The sequence below is a fragment of the Ursus arctos genome, unplaced genomic scaffold (genome assembly GCF_023065955.2).
Source record: "Ursus arctos isolate Adak ecotype North America unplaced genomic scaffold, UrsArc2.0 scaffold_14, whole genome shotgun sequence".
Classification (NCBI taxonomy): Eukaryota; Metazoa; Chordata; class Mammalia; order Carnivora; family Ursidae; genus Ursus; species Ursus arctos.
The window spans coordinates 17,436,610-17,461,604 of NW_026622808.1; the positions used below are offsets into that span (position 1 = coordinate 17,436,610).

The 24,995-nt window shown below is 48.4% G+C and overlaps 1 protein-coding gene and 1 pseudogene across 1 annotated transcript; both read right to left on the minus strand.

Annotated features, from left to right (window-relative positions):
* Positions 1-14,609: 14,609 nt before the first annotated feature.
* Positions 14,610-15,285, minus strand: LOC113242921 (60S ribosomal protein L11-like; annotated as a pseudogene).
* Positions 15,286-23,237: 7,952 nt separating this feature from the next.
* On the minus strand, positions 23,238-23,408 carry LOC113242634 (40S ribosomal protein S29-like). Its single transcript, XM_026480768.3, has one exon. It carries the CDS (start codon positions 23,406-23,408, stop codon positions 23,238-23,240), a length of 171 nt encoding a protein of 56 aa, XP_026336553.2.
* Positions 23,409-24,995: the final 1,587 nt, after the last annotated feature.

The window sequence follows — 24,995 nt, forward strand, 5'->3', positions numbered from 1 at the left end:
AATAAATAAATAAATAAATATTCGCTCTGTTTTGTGGTTTTTGCTTTCTTCTTCAGGAGCTCCAATAATACACATATTTTTCCTTCAGTGCCTGGAATTCCATTTCAATCCATTTCTCCCTGGCCCTATTTTTTCCCCAAAAAATTTTATTTACTTATAATGAGAGAGAGAGAGCATGAGCCGGGGAGGAGCCCCAATGCAGGGCTCAATCCCAGGACCCCAAGATCATGACCTGAGCCGAAGTTAAATGCTTAACTGACTGAGCCCCCCAGGCACCCCACCCTGGCCCTATTTTACTTCTTTCTCAGTGTCGTTATTATGCTTTGTTGTTTTCCTGCATCTCTCCACTGCCCCTTATCAAATTTTTGCTGGGGTCTATTCTCTCTTGTGTACCTTACAATTTATTCTATATATCTGAGACAATTTTGCCTTTTTATTCCATTTCTTTCCTGTGTTGGTTGAACTGTCTCTTCATTTATCCCTGCCCATGTCAGCATTTTAGTTTTTGAATTTTTTTTTTTTTTAAGAGAGTGCAAGTGAGGGAGCACACGATTGGGGGTGAGGGTGGAGGGAGTGGGAGAGAGAATCTTAAGCAGGCTCCACACCCAGCATGCAGCCCGGCTTGGGGCTTAATCTCGTGACCCTGAGATCATGACCTGAGCTGAAATCTAGAGTCCGATGCTTAACCAACTGAGCCACCCAGGCATCCCTGAATTTTTGATGTAGATTTTTTTCTCATAGGCAAATGTCTGTTGGAATACACAGTATTAATTTCTGTTTGGAGCCTTGACTTACAATTTCCTTCTACTTCTTGACTCCTTTCTGGGGTACTTTTTCCTTCGTCCATTTATGTGGATTTTCATTTCCTAAATTTTTGCAATTACTCTCTGTGGACTTTCTATGTTTAACTATTTTTGTTGTTGTTGTTACTGGCACCGGGCTCTGAGCTATGCAGCTCAATGGCGCCCTCTTCTGTCAATGCAGCAAATCGACTTAATTAAGTGTTCTGTTTTGTTGGTGGCAGGGATAGAGGTTGAGAGACCTCCAATTTCGCAGTTTTCTTTTGTCTTGAAGGGCCCTACATTTGTCCCTTCCATTCCTTTTCACCACCAGACTGCCAACGAGCTCTTCTATCTTCTTTTTTCCTTTTCCTTTCCCCAGAAGCTATGCATTTTGAAGACTGTCCCTTTATTCCATTCCTTTTCTGGAATCTGCACTCCGATCTGCTCGGACATCATTTTCAGACTTAGGGTTAGCATCGTCTTTCTGGAACTAGTCCTAGATCAACCTAAGACTACTTTGCTAGTTTCCCATTTTTATCCACTGCACTTTTTCTCCATTGTTTCGGCGTGGAGCACAAGGGTGGGGGTCTCATGCTTCACTTCCATGATTCTGCACTTTTCCTCATGATCCATTTAGGTTCTGGCATTCTCTGTGTTCAAGCTATATCACAGCTTCCTTTCCCCTCTTTATTTTGTATGTTGCTTTGGGAAGAAATATTTGGGAGACAGCTAGATCTCCCCATGGTGGGACACTCTTGGGATTCTTCATAGCTCATTTGTTCTGATACAAATGGATAATTTGCTAACCCCAAAGGACATGAGTAGCATTGGTAGTGTTCTCCTAAGCTTGTGGAGGACTCCCCATTGAGTCACACTTATTTGCCAGCCTGAGGATGTACCACTGCTGAACAAGAGGGTCTGCAGTGGAGGGTGGGATGCAGGCAACAGAGATTATGGCAATCAATAAGCAACTGCTATTACTAGGCACATAGGGTACTGAGGAAAGGTTAATTAAAAGCTAATAGTTCAGCACTATTCACAATAGGCAAAAGGAGGAAACAGCCCAAATGCCCATCAACTGATGAATAGATAAACAAAAGCTGGTTTATTCATATAATGGGATATTATTCAGTCCTAAAAAGGAACTAAGTACTGACACCTGCTAGAACATAGAAGAACTTGGAAAACATTATGCTCGGGAAGAGAAGCCAGGCACAAAAGGTCACATATACGAAATGTCCAAAGTAGGCAAATCTTCATAAAGGCGTAAAGCAGATTTGTGGTTGCCAGGGGCTGGGGGAGGGGAATGAGGAGCAAGTGCCAACTGGTCCAGGATTTCCTCTTTCTGGTGGTGAGCAAGTTCTGGAACCAGAGAGTGGGGATGGTTGCACAACATTGTGAATGTGCTTTAAGGCCACAGCGTTGTGCACTGGAAGGTGGTAAAAATGGTCACGTTTGTGTTATGTGTATTTTACCCCAATTACAACGAAATGAACATTTCACTTCTGGTCTGTTCGTTTGGGGATCCGTGAGGAAGTGGGACCCATTACTCAGCATCCCTAAAATGACGGGTTCCTGCCAGATGTGGAAAAGCAGGGAGGTCCTTCTCTTGCCCACCTTCACGGCCCCATGACTAACCTTGTGGCCGGGGCCATGCTTCTTGGTAAAAGGTCTGTAAGATTCTTCTTGGGCTATCAACTATGGATATCATCTACTGGCTGTTTGGGAAGGTTTTCTTCTCTTGACTTTATCCCATCTTGTCAAAATCAGTTGGAAATTTCTAGATCCCTCTGGGCAAAGAGACAAGCTTAACGGGCTTTGCTATCTATTCCCAACTAAAGCACACACGGCCGTGGCTACCATGCTATTACAGCCTGAATATTTGTGCCCCCACCCCAGTGCATATGTTGAGGCCTTCATCTCCAGTGGGGTGTTATTTGGAGGTGGGACCTTTGGATGGTAATTGGGTTGAGGTGAGGTCATGAGGATGGGGCCCTAGTGATGGGATTAGAGCCCTCCTAAGAAGAGGAAGAGACACCAGAGCTCCCTCTCCCCTCCTTGAGAGGCACAGAGAGAAGGCAGTCAACTGCCCACTAGGAGGAGAGCCCTCACCAGGAACCGAATCTGCAGGCAATCTTGATCTTGGACGTCCTCAGCCTCCAGAACAATATTGTTTATAAGCCATCTGGTCTATGGCATTATTTTTAAAATTTATTTATTTATTTTTACTTTTTAAAGATTTATTTATTTATTTGAGAGAGAGAGAATGTGCAAGCAGGGGAAGAGAGAGGGAGAATCTCAAGCAGACTCCTCACTGAGTGGGAAGCCTGACACGGGGCTCCATCTCACAACTCTGAGATCATAACCTGAGCCAAAATCAAGTCACACACTGAACCGACGGTGCCACCCAGGTGCCCCTATTTGTTTATTTTAGAGAAAGAGGAGTAGAAGGAGAGAGAATCTTAAGCAGACTCTGCGCTGAGCTTGGAGCCTGATGCGGGCTCTATCTCATGGTCCTGAGATCAGAACCAGAGCCAAAAACAAGTAAGAGGCTTAACTGACTGCACCACCCAGGGGCCCCTGTGGTATTTTAAAAATAGCAGCTTGAGCAGGCTAAGGCAAATGCCTCTCACCCCATTCCTAAAAGCAAGGATTTAAAATGATCTCCCTGGGGCACCTGGGTGGCTCAGTTGGTTAGGAAGCTGCCTTCAGCTCGGGTCATGATCCCAGCGTCCTGGGATCGAGCCCTGAGTTGGGCTCTCTCCTCAATGGGGAGTCTGCTTCTTCCTCCCCCTGCTCTTGTGCTCTCGCTTGTTCTCTCTGTCTCTCTCTCTCCCTCTCAAATAAATAAATAAATAAATAAAATCTTTTAAAAAAATTATCTCCTTGATCAGAGCTCAGGACTGTCCTTGTCCTTTTCAGCTGTAAGTGTGTGTATCAGTCAGGATGTGTCTAGTTGTAAGTTAGAGAAAAGAACACAAACAAGTATAAACAAATGAACAAATGATTGATTGGCTCAGGTAACCGAAAGTCCTGTTTCAGAGTGAGCCCACAGATGCTGCTAAGAACCCCATGCCTGCCCATCTCTACCTTCCACGGTCTCCGTCCCAAGTTAGGGGCCAAATATGTGTTCAATTGTGACGACAGGTTGGCTTACCAGGAGGAAACAGGGCTTCCATGAGAAGTTAAATGTAGTTATCGGAAAAGAAATGACCACCCCCCCACCCCCTGTTTTTCCTGGGCCTCATCCCAGACTCACTGAATTGGACTCTCTTGGGAGTGGGTTAAGAATACCATATGATTTCACTCATATGGGGAATTTAAGAAACAAAACAGATGAACATAGGGGAAGGAAAACTAAAATAAGATAAAAACAGAGAGAGAGGCAAACCATAAGAGACTCTTAACTCTAGGAAACACGGAGGGTTGCTGGAGGGGAGGTGGGGGGGAATGGGGTAACTGGGTGATGGGCATTAAGGAGGGCACGTGATGTAATGAGCACTGGGGATTATATGCAATTGATGAATCACTAAATTCTACCCCTGAAACTAATCCTACACTATCTGTGAACTAACTTGAATTTAAATAAAATCTTGAAAGAAAAAAAATCTGCATTTTTAATAAGTGCCCCGCCCTGGGACATGCAAATGAAAACCACAATGAGGTATCCCTTTACACCCACTAGAATGGCTAGAATAAAAAAGATAGTCGTAAGTATTGTCAAAGATGTGGAGAAATTGGAACCCTACCAAACATTCATAAAAGAGCAGATCTTCAAAATTCTCATCATGAGAAGAAAACGCGTAACTATGTTAACTATGGAACTCGATTTATTGTGGTGATCATTTTGCAATATATAATACATCAAATCATTATGTTGTACACCTAAAACTAAGACAATGTTATGGGTCAATTACAGCTCAATGAAACTGGAAAATCTTGTAAAAGATTTATTTATTTATTACAGAGAGAACAAGACCTGGGGCAAGGGAGGGGCAGAGGGAGAGAATCTCAAGCAGACTCCCCACTGAGTGTGGAGCTGGACACAGGGCTTGATCTCACGACCCCCAAGATCATGACTTGAGCTGAAACCACAAGTTGGATGCTTAACGGACTGCACCATACAGGCGTCCCTGGAAAAAAAAAATTTATCAATAATAATAAAATAAACAGCAATCTGTGTTGTCTCTCACACTGTGTAATACTATCACCTATCCAATGCTTAGTGGACACCAACCCCAACCCCGGGGCCACAGTGCAACTCCTGATGGTCTGGTCACTCGCATTTAAGGAAACTGACGCCCCAGAGAGGGCTGCTGCCTCCTGGAAGCCTGGAAGACCCAGCCCATCTCATTCCGTGTCTTCCTCCAGCCTTTTCCGGTGATCCGTCACTGTCTGGCACCCTGTTTTTCTCCCTGAGTGAAAGCAGGTTTTGGAAGCGAGCATCACGGAGTGAGAAAGAAAAGCTGTGGTCCCCAGGAGTCCCGAACAAGGCATTTGGGGACGGTGGGTGGACATGCGTGACTCCGGGGAACTGTTGGCAGGCAGCCAGACAGCCTGGGAGAGGCTGGCTTGGGACTCCGGGGTCTTGGGGAGGGTGTAAGGAGCTGGCCCACTCTGGTCTCAGCTTGCACAGACTCTGAGGAGGAAGAGCCGATAGTCAGCAGGACCACTTTCCCCCAAAGACGATGGATTGACAGTTCCGTTTCCAGAACTTCACAGGTGCAACAGGGTCAGGGCATGGAGTAGCTACAAGTACTGCTGGACTCCTGCGTCCTGGGCAGCGGGGGCTGGGGAACAGGCTTCCGTGGGGCAGGCTGTGGCAGGAACGCGGGTGTGCTGGGGTCACCCATCCTTCTCTCCCTCAGGGTGGCTGGGCCACAGTCAGGCCCTCCTGGGGCTGTTGCTCTTCCCTCTCATGCTCTTCGCTGGCCTCCTGGGTGGCCATCCTTGTCCCAGGTCAGGTACAGGTCTCCAGGGTCAGGGACTCCCAGGCCTGGTGTTTGGCTGCAGACGTTGCCTGGGTGGGGGGCAGCTCCCAAAGAGAGATAGGGCTGAAAGCTGAGACTTGGGTCCCTCCAGGTTTTCCTGGTCAGCTGCCCTGCCTGGTGGCCTCTCCCACAATCCCTCCCCACTCTGGTGCAGGGGAGCGGGGGAGGAGCAGGAGGAGTCCCAGCTCCACCTGTTCTCCTGGTGCAGCCTTCATCAAAGGTCTTCCCCAACTTCAGGGAGGATGAACCAAGATCTTGACTGAGAAACAAGGTCCCTGAGGGCCCAGCGCAGGGCACGCACACAGCAGGTGTTTAATAACTGCATTTTCTTTTTTTTTCTTGGCACAGTCTTCAGAGCACCAGGTCCCGGGGGCTGGAGCCTTTGAAGCAGGAGACCCAGCAAGAAGTGACCCCACTGAAAGCTCGACTGGGTGGCTGGCATTCCCAGGGGGCCAGGCACACAGTAGGCACTAAATTAAGCCAGTCTCTTGTTCTGAGCTCCCTGCTTCTCCCAGTCTGGAGGAGATAGGGCCCGGACTCCTGAGTTCTCCTGGGCCTGGGGGACGGTGGGCAGTGGGGAGGGAAATGGGCTGTTGGGAGTGCAGAATGAAGGAGGGACCCCCAACTCTCAAGGGACTGGAGAGTGGGCAGACCCAGGGTCAGGGGCACCTTAAGCTGAGTCCCAGCCCTGCCGCACCTGCCCCCACAGCCAGCCTGTGCTGCCCCATCCCTGGGGGTGGACGTTCCTCCAGAGAAACTGTCCCTCCTTCTCCAACTCCCAACAGAACTGCCACAGCTCCTTCACTGCCGGCCGGGAAGTGGGGGCCCAGCTCCTCGTCATCAAAAGGGCCAAGGAGCAGGTATACCTGTCCAGGGGGCCGGCCTGACCTGGGGCATGCACCTGGCCACTGGCCAACTGGGAACAAGACGGCCAGAGGGGGTTTTCTGGACGAGAGGCTGCGGGCTGCACTCGGAAAGGTGCGGAGAAGAGTGATGTGAATCAGACATCCTGCAAGGAGACACAAACGAGCTTGGGACACTTGTGTTTGGGGAACACATCACACATAAATGAGCCTCTGCGGCATGCTGGCAAATACTTAACTAGCTCTCTAGAGGGAGGGGCGACGTAGGTCCAGACTTGAAGTGTTTGTGTTTCCCTGGGGTATATCCGGCCACTGCGGCTGATTTCAAGCTATGGACACGAGGCCCTTCAATGCGGAGCTGAAAAGAGACGCCCGGGACCAGCTCTCAGGAACCAGCTTGATTTGGTTCCAGCACGTGAAACGCAGGCGTGAGTAAGTTCATGGGCACATGCTCAGCACATGTAAAACGCATAACACGCTGTATTACGGAGTGCGTGTGATGAGAGGCCCGTTGTGTGCGTGAATCTGCAAGTCGGAACGTACGTGATCAGAGGATATGCATGTGAGAGGCGCTGAGGCCCCGGCATTCCAGAAGGGGTTAAGGTCTTTTTTTTTTTTTTTTAAGATTTTATTTATTATATTTGACAGAGATAGAGACAGCCAGCGAGAGAGGGAACACAAGCAGGGGGAGTGGGAGAGGAAGAAGCAGGCTCATAGCGGAGGAGCCCGATGTGGGGCTCGATGTGGGGCTCGATGTGGGGCTCGATGTGGGGCTCGATGTGGGGCTCGATGTGGGGCTCGATGTGGGGCTCGATGTGGGGCTCGATCCCACAACGCCGGGATCACGCCCTGAGCCGAAGGCAGACGCTTAACGACTGCGCCACCCAGGGGGTTAAGGTCTAAGGTCGCACTGAAAGAAGAGCTTCCTGCCGAGAGACTGGGGAGATGCTGAGCCCCCTTCTGACTTCCCTACATCCACCAGAACGTCCTACAGCTGCACACTTCCAAGAGAAACCGCGTCACCTGCAGGGGGCTCTCAGACGTGGACCTCGAAGATCCAAGGCTCCGGGAGGACGGGTCACCCCTGCAGCCCAGGTGAGTCTTGGCAGAAGGAACCGCTCTATCAGGTGGGGGTGGGGCTCTGCAACCCCGACCTGAGCTCCACCTGGGGGATCCTCCCCCCCACTCCCTGGCCCTTAGGCTGAAGAGTCTGGGCTCTTTCCCGAGTTGAGGAATGTGGTGTTGACATACCCGCGTTCGGATAAGTTGGCAGGTGCCCCAAATTCCACCATCAGAGCTGCGAGAAGAGCTTGCAGTCCAGGTGAATGCTTTAAAATATAGTCTTTAATAGAATTTCTGGCGCGTAGTAAGGCCAATAGATCAGACTGGCATCGAAAAGATGGTTTGTTATAGTCGTCGATCCCCAGAGAGGCATGTGCCACATGTCACAGGGGTTACACCGGGAAGCACCAGGGCCTCTCAGGAGGCAGCTGGCAGGGGACTGTGGGCAGGAGCCTTTACTGGGGTTTTCCCAGGGAGGAACAGGCAAGGCAGGGTACGCAGGCTCAGGCTTGGCTGGGGTGAATAATTTCAGCCATCTCTCACTGTCTGGTACCTGGCCCTGGGGTGACTGGGGCAGGAGGACGGTAGCCCTGAGTGTGGGAGCCTGAGAAGGGAGGTAGCTGGGGGTGTGGGCTCTGGACTGGTTGGTGTGTATTTGAAACGCATGCCCCCGGGCAGAGGACTCCTCCCAGAACTGGAGGGGCACAAGGGAGGCAGGAGGCCCCCGCAAGGTGACTCAGGCACGTCATCGAGTTGTCCGGAACACGTGCGTGCAGGACAGGTGAGAAAGCATCAAGTTAACGGAAGCTATACACGCGATGGACACGGCGGGCCAGGGACGTGGACTCGTGTCCCAGACGGGCTTTGCGGCATCGTGAAGTATTGGAACGAAGGAGAACCAGACAGCTGTGGGTGGGAAGACTGGGGAACTTAGGGGTGATTCCAAATGTCTCTGTCCTTGACCCCTGTAGCCCCAACCCCACCTGTGTTAGGTCTGCAGAACGTCACCCATGTTTACACCAAGGTTCCTTCCCCCCGTCTGCGGGTGTGGAGGTCTTGACAAAGCTCCGGGACTCTTCCCCATCAGATTCCTCATTCCCAATGGGTTCAGTTCTGTCCTTCTTGTGATGGCAAGAGGTTTCCCTTGGCTCAGAGGTTGGAGTTCTGGGCACACTGCTCTTTGGAGCTTAATGAAGTGACCAGGTATGGGATACCATCAGGGCTCGTGTGTTCCGTTGATCTACTCCCTCTTCCTTGCCAGGGTCACAGTTTGGATGGCTTTGTGTAACTGCCACGTCCCCTGGAGCTTTATCACATCCTTGCACACCTTCCTTCTGCTCAACGTCCACCTGCCATTACCCGCACCCTTGATGGAGGGCCTTCTCTGGTTGCTGGAGCTCATCCCGAAGGCTGGAAGGACCAGGGAATGAAGGCCATTGAGCAATGACAGCTAGGAGTTGGTGCATGGGTACCCCAGCTCCCTCCTCCCTCGGTGACATGGTAGACCCTGCGGGTGGACCACCCAGACGCCCATTCAAGGAAAGACATGCGGCCCCAACAGCTTGGAGGTTTGTTGGCAGACTGGCATCAGCTCTCACCCCGTCCGGGGATAGACTCAGCTGCAGAGAGCTGCCATGCTCAGTCACGCCCCTTCATGGCGTGGCTCATCTTGCTGCAGGGGGACCGAAGTCTGGCCATGTTGGCTCAACGTGGGGCCCGTTCTGGTTTCAGAGCTCCTGTGGGTGGGGTCAGCCGAGACTGTTGTCAGACCTGCTTGGCTCAACTTCTCCCTCTGTGCATTTCTGCTTCCTTCCTGTGGTATAATAAAAAAAGACATCTGGTCTTTGTCCCCAGTTCCGAATGTAAACAAAGTGTTTTTCTGAGCTCCGTGAGCCATTATAACAAAGGACCTAAACCCGAGAAGGGGTTTTGGGAACCCCCAAATTTGGAGTCAGCCAGGCAGAAGTGTGGGTGGCCTGGGTACCCCACTTGCAGCTGGTAGAGGGTGTCGGAGAACTGCCTGGTGTCAAAATATAATACACACTTCCGCTCCCTTCCACAGATGTGGCCCCAAGGGTGCTCCCTCATGGTTAAAATGAGTCCGCACCCAATTCCGATGTAGCGGGGGGTTCTCACACATTCAAGCCATCCTCTGACACCGGCGGGGTGTCCTACCCGGAGTCAGTGCCAGAGCCCACAGGTTAAGGGTCTGGTCCTGCAGGACTGCCCCCCCACTTCCAACCCCAGCCTCGAGTCTGGGATGCCTGCTGCGCTTCGACCGACTGGCTATAGACCATAGATCGGAGGTTTGTTAGATCACCGGTTTATTTAAAAGGGTACAGCTCAGCAACAGCTGGATGGAAGGGGTGTGTGGGGCAGGGTACGGGGAAGGGTCAGGGGGCTTCCATGCTCTCCCGGCACCCCTCCCCCAGCCCCTCCAGGTGCTCACCAACCCAGAAGCTCTCAGAACACTGTCCTTTTGGGGTTTTAGGACGGCTTCACTACAGACTCAGTTCATCAGTCCATTGTGATTGATTAGATCATTGGCCATTGGCGACTGATTCAACCGGCAGCCCTTCTCCCCTCCTCAGGTGTCTGGGGCTGGGAATGACAGTTTCAACCTTTTCATCGCATGTTTGACTCCCCTGGCAACCTGGACGACCTCCACCTTAGGCGACCTGAGGGCTTTCCAAAGGTCACCTCATTAGCATAAGACGCCTTTATCGCTCTCATCTCTTGGAAATTCCAGGGGGGTTTTAGGAGCTCTGTGCCATACATGTATTTCTTTTTTTTTTTTTTTTAAAGATTTTATTTATTTATTCGACAGAGATAGAGACAGCCAGCGAGAGAGGGAACACAAGCAGGGGGAGTGGGAGAGGAAGAAGCAGGCTCATAGCAGAAGAGCCTGATGTGGGGCTCGATCCCAGAACGCTGGGATCACGCCCTGAGCCAAAGGCAGACGCTTAACCGCTGTGCCACCCAGGCACCCCCATACATGTATTTCTTGTGATAAATCACAGTATCACAATCAACAACCTTCGTCCTGTATTCCTGGGTCAGCTTCCGAGGACACCCAACGTGCAACTGTCAGGATCACTGGGAGGCGTGTTCTGGATCATCTCCCAGAGGCCCCTAATGGGCTTCAGCCCCAGTTGCCCGTGTAAGCCCCCTCCTCATCAGTGCCCGCCCCGTACTGGCCTCCTCCTTTCCCTGCCCCACCTTCCCATGCCTCACCAGGCGCTTCTCCCAGATAAACCACTTAGATCCAAATCCTTGTCTCAGTCTCTGCTTCTGGGGAAACCAAGGTGAGTTTACAATATGTTCTGACATCTTCCGGGCATTGCTTTGCTCTATCAAAGTGTTCTTTGTTATTCTTCTTAAGATGATTTTTTTTACATTACTATGGCTTTGAATTTTTAATGTTTAAATGGTTTTGAATAAGCAATTCATGCACACGGAACCAAAACGTATCTATCCGTACAGTGAAAACGGAAGCTTCGTCCGTCCCCATCCTTGGATCCCAGAGTGTTACCCTCCCTGGTTGGAACGTATTATAACTCAGGTAATTCGCTTGGCAAGCCTGGCTTTGATGTCTGTTTGATGACCCTTCAATAAAATGCTTAAAAATCTGTTTTGTTCTGTTTTGTTTGTGTGGCCCTGTTTTATTTCAAGTTTTTATTTACATTCTAGTTAGTTAACACATACGGTAAAATTGGTTTCAGGGGTAGAGTTTAGTGATTCATCATTTACATACAACACCCAGTGCTCATCACAAGCGCCCTCCTTAATGCCCATCACCCCTCCAGCCCATCCCGCACCCTCCTCCCCTCCAGCAGCCCTCAGTTTGTTCTCTATCAGCAAGAGTCTCTTATGGGGGCACCTGAATGGCTTCGTCGGTTAAGCCTTTGACTCTTGATCTCAGGGTTGTGAGTTCAGGCCCCTCCTTGGGCTCCACACTGGGCATGGAGCTTACGTTAAAAAAAAAAAAGAGAGAGAGAGTCTCTTATGGTTTTCCCTTCCCCCATGTTCATCTGTTTTGTTTCTTAAATTCCACATATGAGTGAATAGGCAAAGCACAGAGGATTTTGGGGGCAGTGAAACTATTCCGTATGGGGGCGCCTGGGTGGTGCAGTCGTTAAGCGTCTGCCTTGGGCTCAGGGCGTGATCCCGGTGTTATGGGATCGAGCCCCACATCAGGCTCCTCCGCTGGGAGCCTGCTTCTTCCTCTCCCACTCCCCCTGCTTGTGTTCCCTCTCTCGCTGGCTGTCTCTCTCTCTGTCAAATGGAGAAATAAAATCTTAAAAAAAAAATGAAAAAAATGCAAGGAACAGAGTATGGAAAGGAAGAGATGGTGACTCTACGGCAGAGGGACTTGACCTTGGTTGACCAAGGTTGACCTTCACCATGTTGCCAGCAATGGTCACGCGCACCCGACGTGCCCTCCTCTCCAATGTGATGTGAGAAGAGCATTTCTCCTTTGTGGTAATTTTCTCTTCAAACCCATCACCTTAACCTTAATCATAAGCAAACAGCAGAGGGGCTTCTGGGTGGCTCAGTCAGCTAAGCATCCAACTCTTGATTTCGGCTCAGGTCATGATCTCAGGGTCCTGGGATCAAGCCCAGCGTTAGGCTCCCGACTCAGCGGGGAGTCTGCTTCTCCCTCTCCCTGTGCCCCTCCCCCTGCTCGCTCTCCCTGTCTCTCTCTCTCAAACGAATAAATAAATCTTTAAAAGAAAACAGCTGAAAACCCCAAACACTGCCTGACAGCTACTCTTTACAACTATCAAGAGCGTGAAAGATGAGGAATGACCAGGAATCTGCCAGAATTTGGGGGACATTGAGGAGACCTGATAGTTGAATTGTATCCCCCCCCACCTAATTCGTATGTTGGAGTCCTAACCCCCAGGACCTCAGAATGTGACTGAATTTGGAGATAATCTTTATAGAGGTGCTTAAGTTAAAATGAGGTCATTAGGGTGGTCTGGTGGCCTTGTAAGAACACGAAGGGAGGACACAGACGTGCACAGAGGGACGACCCTGTGAGGACACCGCGGGGCGGGGGGGAGGACATGGTGTCCACACACCCAGGAGACACACCTCGGAAGGAGCTAAGTCGGCCGACAGCTTGATCTCGACTGTCAGCCTCCCGAGCTGTGAGACAATACATTTCTGGAGTGCAGGCCACCCCATCTGTGGTCCTTTGTCACAACAGTCCTGGGAAGCTAACACGACGCCTAAATGGCACGTGGGATCCCAGATGCCATCCGGCGACAGAAAAAGGACATCAGTGGGAAAACGTGAACTATAACTGAAGCCGATTGTTTCACTAATAATATTGCACCAATATTCCTTTCCTCTTTTTGGCAAGCGTATGACGGTAATGTCAGATGTTAACATGAGAGGAAGTTGAGTAAAGGGTAGACAGAACTCCCTGTACTATCATTGTAATTTGTCTGTAAATCTAAAATTATTTCAAAATAAAGAATTTGAAAAAAAAGAAAAACCTAGAACAATGTATTTAGGGTTCCACTTCTGTGAGGTCCCTAGAGGAGTCCCGTCCACACAGACAGAGAGGAGATGGTGGGAGCCAGGGCTGGGGCAGGGGGTGGGGAGTCCGTGCTTCCTGGGGACAGAGTCTCCGTGTGGTGAGATGGAAAAGTCTGGAGACAGAGGGTAGGGGTGGTTGCACGACGGCGTGAGTGTGCTTCATGCTGCTCAGTTGTGCACGCAGAAATGGTTACGATGGTGAATTTTACGTCATGTGTGTATTTTACCACAATAACACAACTCTGTCAAAAATCTATTTAGGATTTTTATTAAGGTGATATTGAATTTATAAATTAATTTGGGAAGAACTAATGTTCAAGAGTTTGTTTTTTTTTTTAAGATTTTATTTATTTATTTGACACAGAGAGAGACAGCCAGCGAGAGAGGGAACACAGGCAGGGGGAGTGGGAGAGGAAGAAGCAGGCTCCTAGTGGAGCAGGGAACCCGATGCGGGGCTCGATCCCAGGACCCTAGGATCAGGCCCTGAGCCGAAGGCAGACGCTTAACGACTGAGCCCCCCAGGCGCCCCAAGAGTTTTTCTTATCTTGGGAAGAGGATATGTTTCCTCTTGTTCCTTTTTATTTTTTTTAATTTTAAATTTTTTAAATATTTATTTATTTATTTATTTGAGAGAGAGGGAACATGGACAGGGGGAGGGGCAGAGGGAGAGGGAGAAACAGACACCCCGCTGAGCAGGGAGCCCAACAAAGGGATCAATCCCGGGACTCCTGGATCCCTGGGGCCGTGCCCTGAGCCAAAGGCAGACGCATAACCGACTGAGCCACCCACCCACTCCCTTCATAGATCGATCTTGCTTCGCCCTTTAGTGAGTCCAGAAGTTAAATCCCTAGGACTTTCTCGATAAATAATCATGGCTGCAAAATACTGTCAACCTTGAGTCTTCCTTTCCAATATTTATAGGTCTTATTTATTTTTATTTTCTTAGTGCGAGAGGGGCATCTTTATTTTGTTCTTGACTTTGTAAAAAATAGTTCTCAGAATTCACTCTTAAGGAAGACAGTTCTGTGGGTTCCGGAAATTGCTGCTTATCAAATTAAGGAAGTTTTATCCTGTTCTTTGTTTACCAAGCATTTGTTTTCTTGTGTTTGCCCTTTTTTTTTTTTTAATGAAGAATGAGGGTTGAATAGATACCTCTTGTAGTGTGGAGGAGGCAAAAAATACATTGTGGAAGGAGACAGAACAGGTGGTACCATTCCTATAAAGCTTCCAGACGAGTAAAACCACCCAACACATTGTCTAAATACCTCCGTAAAGTTGTTCTAACACAGTAAGCACCAAGTTTGAGAGGGCAGTTGCCCCGGGGAAGGAAAGAGAGAAATAAGACCTAAGAAGCTACACAGGATTGTCAGTTACAACTTTTTTTTTTCCCCACTGAAAAGTTTATATTGGCTTTTTGGATAGACACAGGAATTTATTTGCCGGGGACGATAAGCCCATTGTACTTCTATGGAACCAGTGCTTGGCCTCCTCTTTGCCGATTCCGTGTCTGGCCCCCGTGCGGCCCGATCTTGTCTGATGCAGAAGCCCGGCCTGGTCAGCACTGCACAGTAGTCCAGGCTGCACATAGACCCATGCTTGCATCACAGCTGATCCCCAGATCCATGTGCTCCTGGATCCCGAAACCAAAGTTTCCAGTATGGGAGAAGCTATTTTTTCTCAACTCGTACTCCCCCAGCTTTAGACCTCTGTCCGGGATTCCTTCTGCCTTGGCCCCACGGACTGTGCAGTGGGTGGCCACTGTTTCATCTCTCCTGCTGCCAAACGATCTGATGGTGCATCTAGGGCTGGGGGTACACGGGGGGCTGGCCTCGGCGCTGCTCCAGCACCTCGGCTGTCCCGGGTCAGTCTGTCTCCGCTTTCCCCCACACAGATGTTGAGGAAGAGCTTATAGACGCGAAGTTCCCCCATGGGGTTCTCCTTTTCACCTTGATCCCCCGTGGTGGAGAACAGGAAGAGAAAGTACAATTTATTTCCTTTTAAGAGGATCTGAAATATGTAAAGAAGTCAAAACTTTGTAAAGCTGAGAGGAAATCATGTGGGTTTCCATGTTTTTTATTTTTCTGCATACCTTTGTGTGTGCTTAATTTTTTTTTCCACAATAAAAAAGCCAAGCCCAAACTAACAGCAGCAACCAATGCATAACATACCCTTTGCACCGAGCTAGGTTCCCCGATGGGTAGCGAGCCTCCCGTCCCTGGAGAGAATCAAAACCACAGAGTGATCTTAGCCTTGGAGCTGAATCCTGTGACTTCTGCCTTCTTCCCACACTAGCCCAAATCCCTTGTCCCTGCTTTTCAAGTCCTTGTGTGACCTGGCCCCAGCTGACACTCCAGCCCTGGACTACTGGTGTTGAGTTAGTCTCAGCCTCTCCAAGAGTCCCACTCCCAAACTTTGCATATACTACTATCTCTCTCATACACCCATCTCCTCCAGAATAGTTCTGATTCCCCCAGGCATCACCTCCTCCAGAAAGCCCTCCCAGATGCTCTAGGCTGAGTCAGATGCCTCCTGTGGTCTTCATATCCCCTCTGCTTCCTAGACCGTTACATTGTTTTCAAATCCCTGGTCACATGTTCCGCCCCCCTCCCCCAGAAATGGGTCTCTCCTTTTCTGTTCTGGGCTAGGACTACTGATGAAAGGTCTGTGGCCATGCTCGTGCCACGAACCTCTGTTCCCTTTTAATTCCCCTGGCAGTGAATTCTGGGCCTGGGACAGGGCTGGACAGCTTCCCCTGGCTCTCCAAGGCATCTTCAGGTACAGGCATATATAAGAGACCCACCTTCCTGTCTCTTTGCCTTTGCCTTGGCTGTGCCCTCTGCCTGGCAGACCCTTCCTTTTTCTATCAACAACGGACGAGTCCTCCATGCCCACATCCAATGCTACCACTTCCAGAAAACCACCTCTGCGCCCCCAAACGCACTCACTGTTTCTGCCTCCATAAGGGGCTGATGAATCAATGCCACCTACGTCCTTTCCCAAGAACAGATTCTGATGAGGTTGTGCAATCCTTGTGGCTTTTTTTTTTTTTCTGCTTCCTCCCACTGAGCCCACGCCCCTCCTGAGTACTGCTGTCCTGAAGAGCCCCAGCAGGAGGGCGTGCCCTCCCAGAAAGTTCTGGCCCACAGTAAGATCCTGCTGCTAAGTCAGCCGTGTGTGTGTTGACGTAGGCTCCGTTTCTGATGAGGAACGCAAGATGCGTCTTGTGTCTCGGGACAAGGGGACTTCTAGGAAGAGGAGCAGGACCCTCCCATTATTTGAGAAATAACATTCCTCAGCCCTGAATTGTCCTCTGAGCCCTGCTGACTTTTAAGGTCTGACTTCTCCCCCTCCTGCACCACAGGCATCTACTCTGATGTGCATGACACACGTTCTTAAATATACGTACTTGGTGTGGTTGTGTGAGATTCACATTAATGTCGTGGCACTATGGGTCTCAAGTGCTGCTTCTTGAGACCCTAGGCTACTGAGATCTAGACACTAGATCTTTTTTTTTTAATTTTTATTTATTTATTTGAGAGAGAGAGAGAGGGAGAGCACAGAGGGAGAGGGAGAAGCAGACTCCCAGCTGAGCAGCTGATGTGGGACTCGATCCCAGGACCCTGAGATCATGACCTGAGCCGAAGGCAGATGCTTAAGCAACTGAGACCCCTGGGAGCCCCTAGACACTAGTTCGTTTCAGAGTTGTGTAGCCATCAAGTATTACTTAGTGATGAGCCATGAAAACCACGGTAAGGAAAATGGAAAGACTAGCCATCAGCTGGGGGACACCTGCCTCTGTTCTTGGTAATACACAGAGAACTTCTGTAAATTAATAAGAAAAGACAGACCACTTTCTAGAAAAAGATGAAGGATACAACCACTTTACAGGAAAGCAAACCGGAAGAGTGAATCAGCATACAACAGACACTCAAAATTTCAGGAGAAACAGAATCTGAAGCCACAACGAAACTCAATGAGAAGCAGTCCAAGTAGTTCAAAGACTTTTTTTAACAAAGGGGGAAAAAAGAGAGGAGGAGAACAGGAGACTGAACATGAAGGACTTAAGGATTTCACTTCTTAATAAATTAGTTTTTGAAAACAAACATTGGGGGCCCCTGGGTGGTGCAGTCGGTTTAAGTGTCTGACTGTTGATTTCAGCTCAGGTTTGAGCCCCACATGGCGTGTAGAGATTACTTAAAAATAAAATCTTTTTAAAAAAGAAAATATTTTTAAAAATAAGACAAAAGCGGAGAGGAGTGGAGACTTTTTTTTTAAATGAAGGGTGAAATAATTGAAGGGGAAAAAATTAGCAACAGTGAGTTGAGCTGTTTTAAGCAAATTTTAAGTGCTTTTTAACATATTAATGCACAGAAGCTTGTAACAGTGAGATACAAGCACTTGATACAGTGAGATACAAGCTTACAAGATACAGGGAGACAGGAACTAATATTGCAGACTGGGAACCGGGACTTGGGAGGCTCCTCCTAAGATTAGACAGCTCGGGAATGGGAGAGCTGGGGTTTCCACACAGGCGGTTCGACTCCCAATTGGTAAACAATACCATGTCTTTAAACCAAAAATAGCAGAAAGAATAAATAAAACCCACATTTGAGAAAAGGACTAGCGAACAGGATATACCTGAGATAAGCCTGGAAGGAGAAAGAAGACACAGTAAAATAGAGCAGCAATGAGAGTAATCGTAAGGAAAACAGAATGTGTGCCTGTATGGCCATAAAACCAAAGAACTGGGAGAAACAGCTTCTTAACAAAGTGTGACCCAAATAAAAACAGAATTTTGTAAAATGCAGCTTAATTTATTGATCCTTCTTTTGTTGTCTTTTTTTTTTTTTTTTAAATAGGCTCCATGCCCAGCGTGGGGCTTGAACTCACGACCCTGAGATCAAGAGTCACAAGCTCCACCGACTGAGCCAGCCAGGTGCCCCTGTTGCTTGTCTTCTTGATATTTTGACTAAGGAAACCTTCCCACCTGGGTTTTTTCCGCAAAGTTTTGCTTTTCAAATATTTAGGTTTAGACCCACCCAGGCAGGGATTGGCTATCTTATCCACGTTGCCAGCACCTTCAACAGAGCCTGGCACACAGTAGATACTCAAATCTCTGTTAAATGAATTAATGAGGAGCTGCTGTGTGGGAGACCTAAGAGCATGAGTACCAGGGATGGGGGGGTATCAGGCCACATGCCCATGGAAGGAATAGAATCTTCTCCCTGCAAAGAAACACAGCATTGGTCTGTGGGTATCTGGACCCAGAAGGCTGTCTCTTTCATTCGCTGGTCAGACCGTGGGCACCAGTCTTCTGTAGCGCCACCGTATGTTTGGAGGAGGAACTGCAGGAGGGGACAGATAAGACCCAGTTTCCGTTTGGGGCAGGAAGCCTTTCCGTTCCCTCTCCTCCAACATTTGGTTTTTAAGGCTCCTAAAGATTCTTGGACAATTCAAGAGAAAAGAGAGATAATCTGAGATGCCTGCTCATAAATAAAGGGAGAAAGCCACTAATTACAGGCACCTGGGTGGCTCAGTCAGTTCAGTGTCCAACTCTTGATCTCAGCTCAGGTCTTGATCTCAAGAGTGTGGGTTCAAGGGGCACCTGGGTGGCTCAGAAGGTTAAGTGTCTGCCTTTGGCTCGTGTCATGATCCCAGGGTCCTGGGATCGAGCCCCGCATTGAGCTCCCTGCTTGGCTAGGGGAGCCTGCTTCTCCCACTCCCCCTGCTTGTGCGCTCTCCCATTCTCTCTCTCTCTCTCTGTCAAATAAATAAATAAAGTCTTAAAAAAAAAAAGAGTGTGAGTTCAAGCCCCACACTAGGCTCCATGCTGGGTGTGCAGCCTACTTTAAAAAAAAAAAGCCACTAATTAGAAAAAGAAATGAATTTATGGAACATTTCATTCTAGAAACGTGGTGACTGGAATTCTCAGTTTAATGTCTGACTTCTGTGAGAGCTAAGATTTTGGTTTCATGTTCTTCACTATATTCACAGCTCCCAGGACCATGTCTGGCACCTAGGAGTCATTAAATGGATGTTTGTGAAATCAGCGAGAGTAACTCTGTGAGTTTATCCTTGCTCACCACACATTAGCCACATTTTCCTTACAAGCCAGAATGTTGCCATCTCCACACGGTTCCCTCTGGCTGGCATGTGCTTCTTCCAGTATGTTCAGGGCTATTCCCTTGCTTCATTTAGCTCTCCGCTTAAATGTTTCCCCTCCCTCCCTTCCTTTCTGGGTTTACTGAAATACAGTTCACATACCAGACAATTCACCCTTACCATTCGATGGTTTTTGTTATAGTCACACGATGTGTATCCATCATCACAACCAATGTAAGAACATTTCATAAGGGGGCCTGGGTGGCTCCGTGGGTTAAGCATCCGTCTTTGACTCAGGTCATAATCCTGGAGTTCCAAGACCAAGTCCCACATCAGGGCTCCCTGCAGGGAGCCTGCTTCTCCCTCTGACCCTCCCCCCTCTTGTGCTCTCTCTCTCATTCTCTCTCAAATAAATAAATAAAATCTTAAAAAAAAAAAAAAGAACATTTCATAATCCCGAAGAGAAACGCTGTACTCCTAACCATCACCAGTTTCTCCCATGACTCCCAGCCCCTGGCAACCGCAAACCTAGTTTCAGGCCTTGATAGATCTGCCTATTCTGGACATTTCCTATAAAGGCGGTCATACAATCTGAGGCCTTTTGTCTCTGGCTTCTTTCATTTAGCACCGTGTTTTGAGTTTCACCCACATTCCAGCACATATCAGTGTTTCATTCTTTTTCTTTCTTTTTTTTTTAAAGATTTTATTTATTCGAGAGAGAGAGAGCACAAGGAAGAACAGAGCGAGAGGGACAAGCAGACTCTGCGCTGAGCATGGAGCCCGATCTCCCCTGAGATTCTGAACTGAGCCAGAATCAAGAGTCAGAGGCTTAATTGACTGAGTCACACAGGCACCGCAGGGCTCCGTTCCTTTTTGTGGCCGAATAATATTCCATTGAATGGATATACCACATTTTATTTATCCATTCACCAGTTAGTGGACATTTGGCTCAGTTCCACTTTTGGGCTATTAGGAATCATGCTGCTGTGAACATTCATGGTCAAGTTTTTGTGTGGATACCTTTTCAATTCTCTTAGGTAGATACCTAGGAGTGGAACTGCCGGGTCACGTGGTCATTCTAAGTTGAACTGTTGGAGGAACTGCCAAACTGTTTTCCAAAGAAATGGTGCTTTTTCAGAAAGGCCTTTCCTGACCATCCTACCCAAAATAGCTGCCCCAAATCACATCTCCCTCCTCTGTATTATCCCTGAGGGGACAGCACAGTACAACATATATATTTATCACTCTGACATGATAAGACCTGGTGCATATTTGTTCATTTATTTATTGTCTTCCCTTCCACGCGATTGCAATCTCCACAAAATCAAATCTTGTTGCCAATTTTGTACCTTGCTGAACCTCCAATGCCTAGAAAAGTGCTTGACATTGAGTAGCTCATGAACTATATGAGGTGTCCCAGAAGGCACGGGAAGGAGGATGTGGCCACTCAAGTAAACATACCCCAGAGAAATCCACGAGAAATCCACCATCCAGGTTCCGCGAGGAAGCGGTTGGCGCAGGGAAGCCCCAGCACTGGGGAAGCTGTGGGATCGAAGGCCAGATGGTTGTGTTGAGCCCTGATTGGGGGCTGAGACGCTGGAGAGTCACACTTCCAAGAATGCTGATGCTGGAAGTAAAAAAGAGCTGCCTGTCCTTGGTCGGGAAACGTTCTCTGACACACCGGGTGCCCTCCCGGGACGCCTGGGGAAAGCGGACCCCCTCCCGGCTCATCCCAGACTCCATCACAACTGCTGCGTCCGCCTGGGACCCAAGGGTGCGGTTGTCAAGGTTGAAGGCTGTTTCAGTTATCTGTTGTACCATAACAAGCTATCCCACAAATCGGTGGCTTAAAACACAGCAATCTGTAATTTTTCCCAATTCCGTGGGTTGACTGCTGTGGTTCCTTTCCTGGCCTTGCTATGAATCAGCTGGGTTGTTGGAGTCGCATGGAAAACAGCAGAAAGGGCCAAGAGGAGCTCTGGTGCTGGAGGCCGGCTGACGGCTTTCCCGTCCTCGATGGCCTGTCATCCGCACAAAACTAAGCCAGGTTCTCTAAGCCAGCAGCCGGCAGCATCCCAGGAGCATAAAGGCAGAAGCCGCAAGGCATGCTGGGGCCAAGGCTGGTAAGTCACGTGGAATTGCTGCTATGTGTTGATTGGTTAAAGCAAGTCACGGGATCAATGCACATTCCCGCGGGATTGACAATAGACTCCACCTCCGGTTGGGAGAAAGAACGGTCAAGTCCGGAGACACCGGTGTAGCCAAGAGTGAGGAATTTGTGGCCAGGATTTTTCAGTCTCTCACGGTAATTGAGAGAAGAGTAGCTGTAGCGGGAGCTACATGACCTTGGATCAGAGCACCACCGCTTCCTGGCTGGGGGGATTCAGAGAGCCACGTGTCCTCTCCGAGCTTCAGGTTCCTGCCCATCTCGTAGAAGCAATCTAGCGTTATCATCATGTTGATAAGCATCTTTTTAGGTTACCTCCCAGGAAAACGAGTTACAAATCCACAATTCTTAAATCTTTTCCGACAGACTCTGTCCCTGAACATGGATAATTTCATTTACCAGGGGTTCCAGTTGACTTTGGTTGGCAACGAGGAGTGAAGATGAGCATGTCAACGACAAGAACAGCTGCCTCTTACGGATCCCTGCCAGGCTGTACGTGTTACTCTGCTGATCTCCTGACACGGACTAAGAGTCTTTGGACGACCCCAGAAGCAGAGCTTAGGACTTTGAAATTTTGTAGTTGACGTGGGAGGTGATTCTAGAGGCCCCAAGAGGAAACTAAGGAAACGGGCCAGGGAGGAGAAAGAGTCAGGTCAGGGTGCTCATGAGCACTGCTGTGGACAACTGGAGCTCAGTGCCCTGGGCACCTCTGGGAGACAGTGGAACACCTGACTCAGAGTTACCCTAACCCACAGCCAGCCTGCCCTCCACTTGGGTGAGAGCAAAAAAACCCCTCAGGCCAAGAGTTCCGGGAGTTTACAATAAGAGGTGAATGCCAAAGGAATGTGGACAGGGCACTGACAACCCTTTACTATTTCCATTCTGTAGAGGAGGAACTCAAGGCTTAAAGCGACACAGCCAAGAATCAACCCCAGGCTTTTTTTTTTTTTTTTTTTTTTCCTCCAGAGCCTTGCTCTTTACCACTCGGCTATACCTTTTAAGAGTTTGAGTTGCCTCTAGTTTGTGTTTCAAACTAATATGCCACCCCCCCCCAATGAACCTCAATGACACCATCTCACACCTTTTACAAAATTAACTCAAACGGTATCAAAGACCTAAGTGTAAAACCCAATACTATAAAATTTCTTGGAAAAACATAGGGGAAAATTTTGAATTGGGCAAAGATTTCCTAGATAGAACACCAAAAACAAAATCCATGAAAGAAAAGTGGATAAATTGGGAAATACAAAACTTTGCTCTTCGAAAGACATTGGTAAGAGAATGAAAGAAAAAACCACAGACTAGGAGTAAAGATTGGAAAGCCACATATCTGATAAAAGATTTGTTACCAGAATATATAAATAACTCTCAAAACAATAAGAAAAAAAGCAACCCATTTTTTAAAAACACTCATAATTGAAGTGGGTTTTTTTTTAAAGATTTTATTTATTTATTTATTTGACAGAGAGAGAGAGAGACAGCCAGTGAGAGAGGGAAACAAGCAGGGGGAGTGGGAGAGGAAGAAGTAGGCTCCCAGCGGAGGAGCCTGATGCGGGGCTCGATCCCAGAACGCCGGGATCACGCCCTGAGCCTAAGGCAGACGCTTAACGACTGAGCCACCCAGGCGCCCCTGAAGTGTTTTATTTTATGTACAATGAGTTAACATGAAGGTAGTTATCTCGGATATTCGCAGTTAAGGTAGGTCTCTTGGAAAGAAGTTCACTTAATCCAATTTAGTGAAGCCTGTATCCTTTACACACTGACGGAGACACTGGCAGCACATAATGAGGCCGTATCTCCAGATCAGATGGTGCCGGTTTGAGCAGCCACAGCAAGAATGACAACCCTGGCCACACTTCCTTGGATGGCTCCAGGAGAGCTGCTGGTGACCCATCTCGCTCTCTCACATGGAACAAGGCAGCCCATTTCTCTAAATGAGCAAAAGATCCGAAGAAGAGAGAGCTCACCAAAGAAAATAGGTGCAAGGAAGCATATGAAAAGATGCTCCACATCATTGGTCATCAAGGGAGAGCCGGTTAAAAATCACACTATGCAAATAAGAGAATGGCCAAATTAAAAAGACTGACCATGCCACGTGCTGACAAGAATGTGGGAAGAGGGGCGCCTGGGTGGCTCAGTCGTTAAGCATCTGCCTTCGGCTCAGGGCGTGATCCCAGAGTCCTGGGATCGAGCCCCACATCGGGCTCCCTGCTCCACTGGAAGCCTGCTTCTTCCTCTCCCACTCCCCCCGCTTGTGTTCCCTCTCTCGCTGGCTGTCTCTATCTCTCTGTCAAATAAATTTTAAAAATCTTAAAAAAAAAAAAAGAATGTGGGAAGAAACGGAACTCTGATTCATGGCTGGTGGGAATGAAAAATGGCTCAGTCATTTCGGAAGATAGTTTGGCAGTTTCTTAAAAAACGAAACCTACCATATAATGCAATCATCCGGTCCTAGGTATAGAACCAAGAGAAATGAGAGCATATATGCACGAAAATACTTGCTCACAAAAGTTCACAGCAGTTTTATTCATGATAGCCTGTAGCTGGAAACAGCCCAAATGTCCACCAGCATGTGAATATATAATCTAACTGGCATATCCATGCAACCAAATTTTACCCAGCAGTAGGAAGGAATGAAGTGTTCATGCAACGACATGGATGAATCTCAAGATAATTATGCTGAGCGAACGGAGCCGGTCTCAAGAGGCTACATGCTGTATGGTGCTATTTATACAAAATTCTAGAAAATGCAAACCAATCTAAAGACAAAAAGCAGATCAGTGGTAGCTGGGGGATAACGAGGGAGGCTTACCAATTGACACAGGAAACTTTGTGTGGTGATGGTTGCATTCACCATCCAGATTGTGGTGGTTTCATGGGTTAGTCAAAACTCATCAGACTGTACCCTTTAAATACATACAGTTTAGGGACACCTGGGTGGCTCAGTTGGTTGAGTGTCTGACTTCAGCTTGGGTCATGATCCCAGGGTCCTAGGATCGATCCCCTCATCAGGCTCCCTGCTCAGTGGGGAGTCTGCTGCTCCCTCTCCACCTGCTCCTCCCTGCCCCACTCATTCTCTCTCTCTCCCTCTCAAATAAAATCATAAAAAAAAATCACAATCTCTTGACTTAAAACCGTGGGGTCTTAGACGCCTGTTTTCTGTGAACAGGACCAAGATCATTTCTAAAGGAAACCTTTGTGTCTGTCATTGAAAATTCCTGCAGGGGGTGTGTGTGTGTGACTGCCAGGGATAGATGCCTCCCAGTATCCACTGAAGCCCGTGGCTAGCCCCAACTGGTGTTCCACGCTGGTCCAGTCATACAGGACCACGCCAATGTCTTTAGTAAATGTCGACTCCATTACATTAAATAATATCCTGTACTTGTATGTAAATTAAATATGTCACAGTACATTCACAGCTGTCTTCGACATACATAATGAATTGGGTAACAAAAGCTTTATCACCTGTTGATGCTAAAGA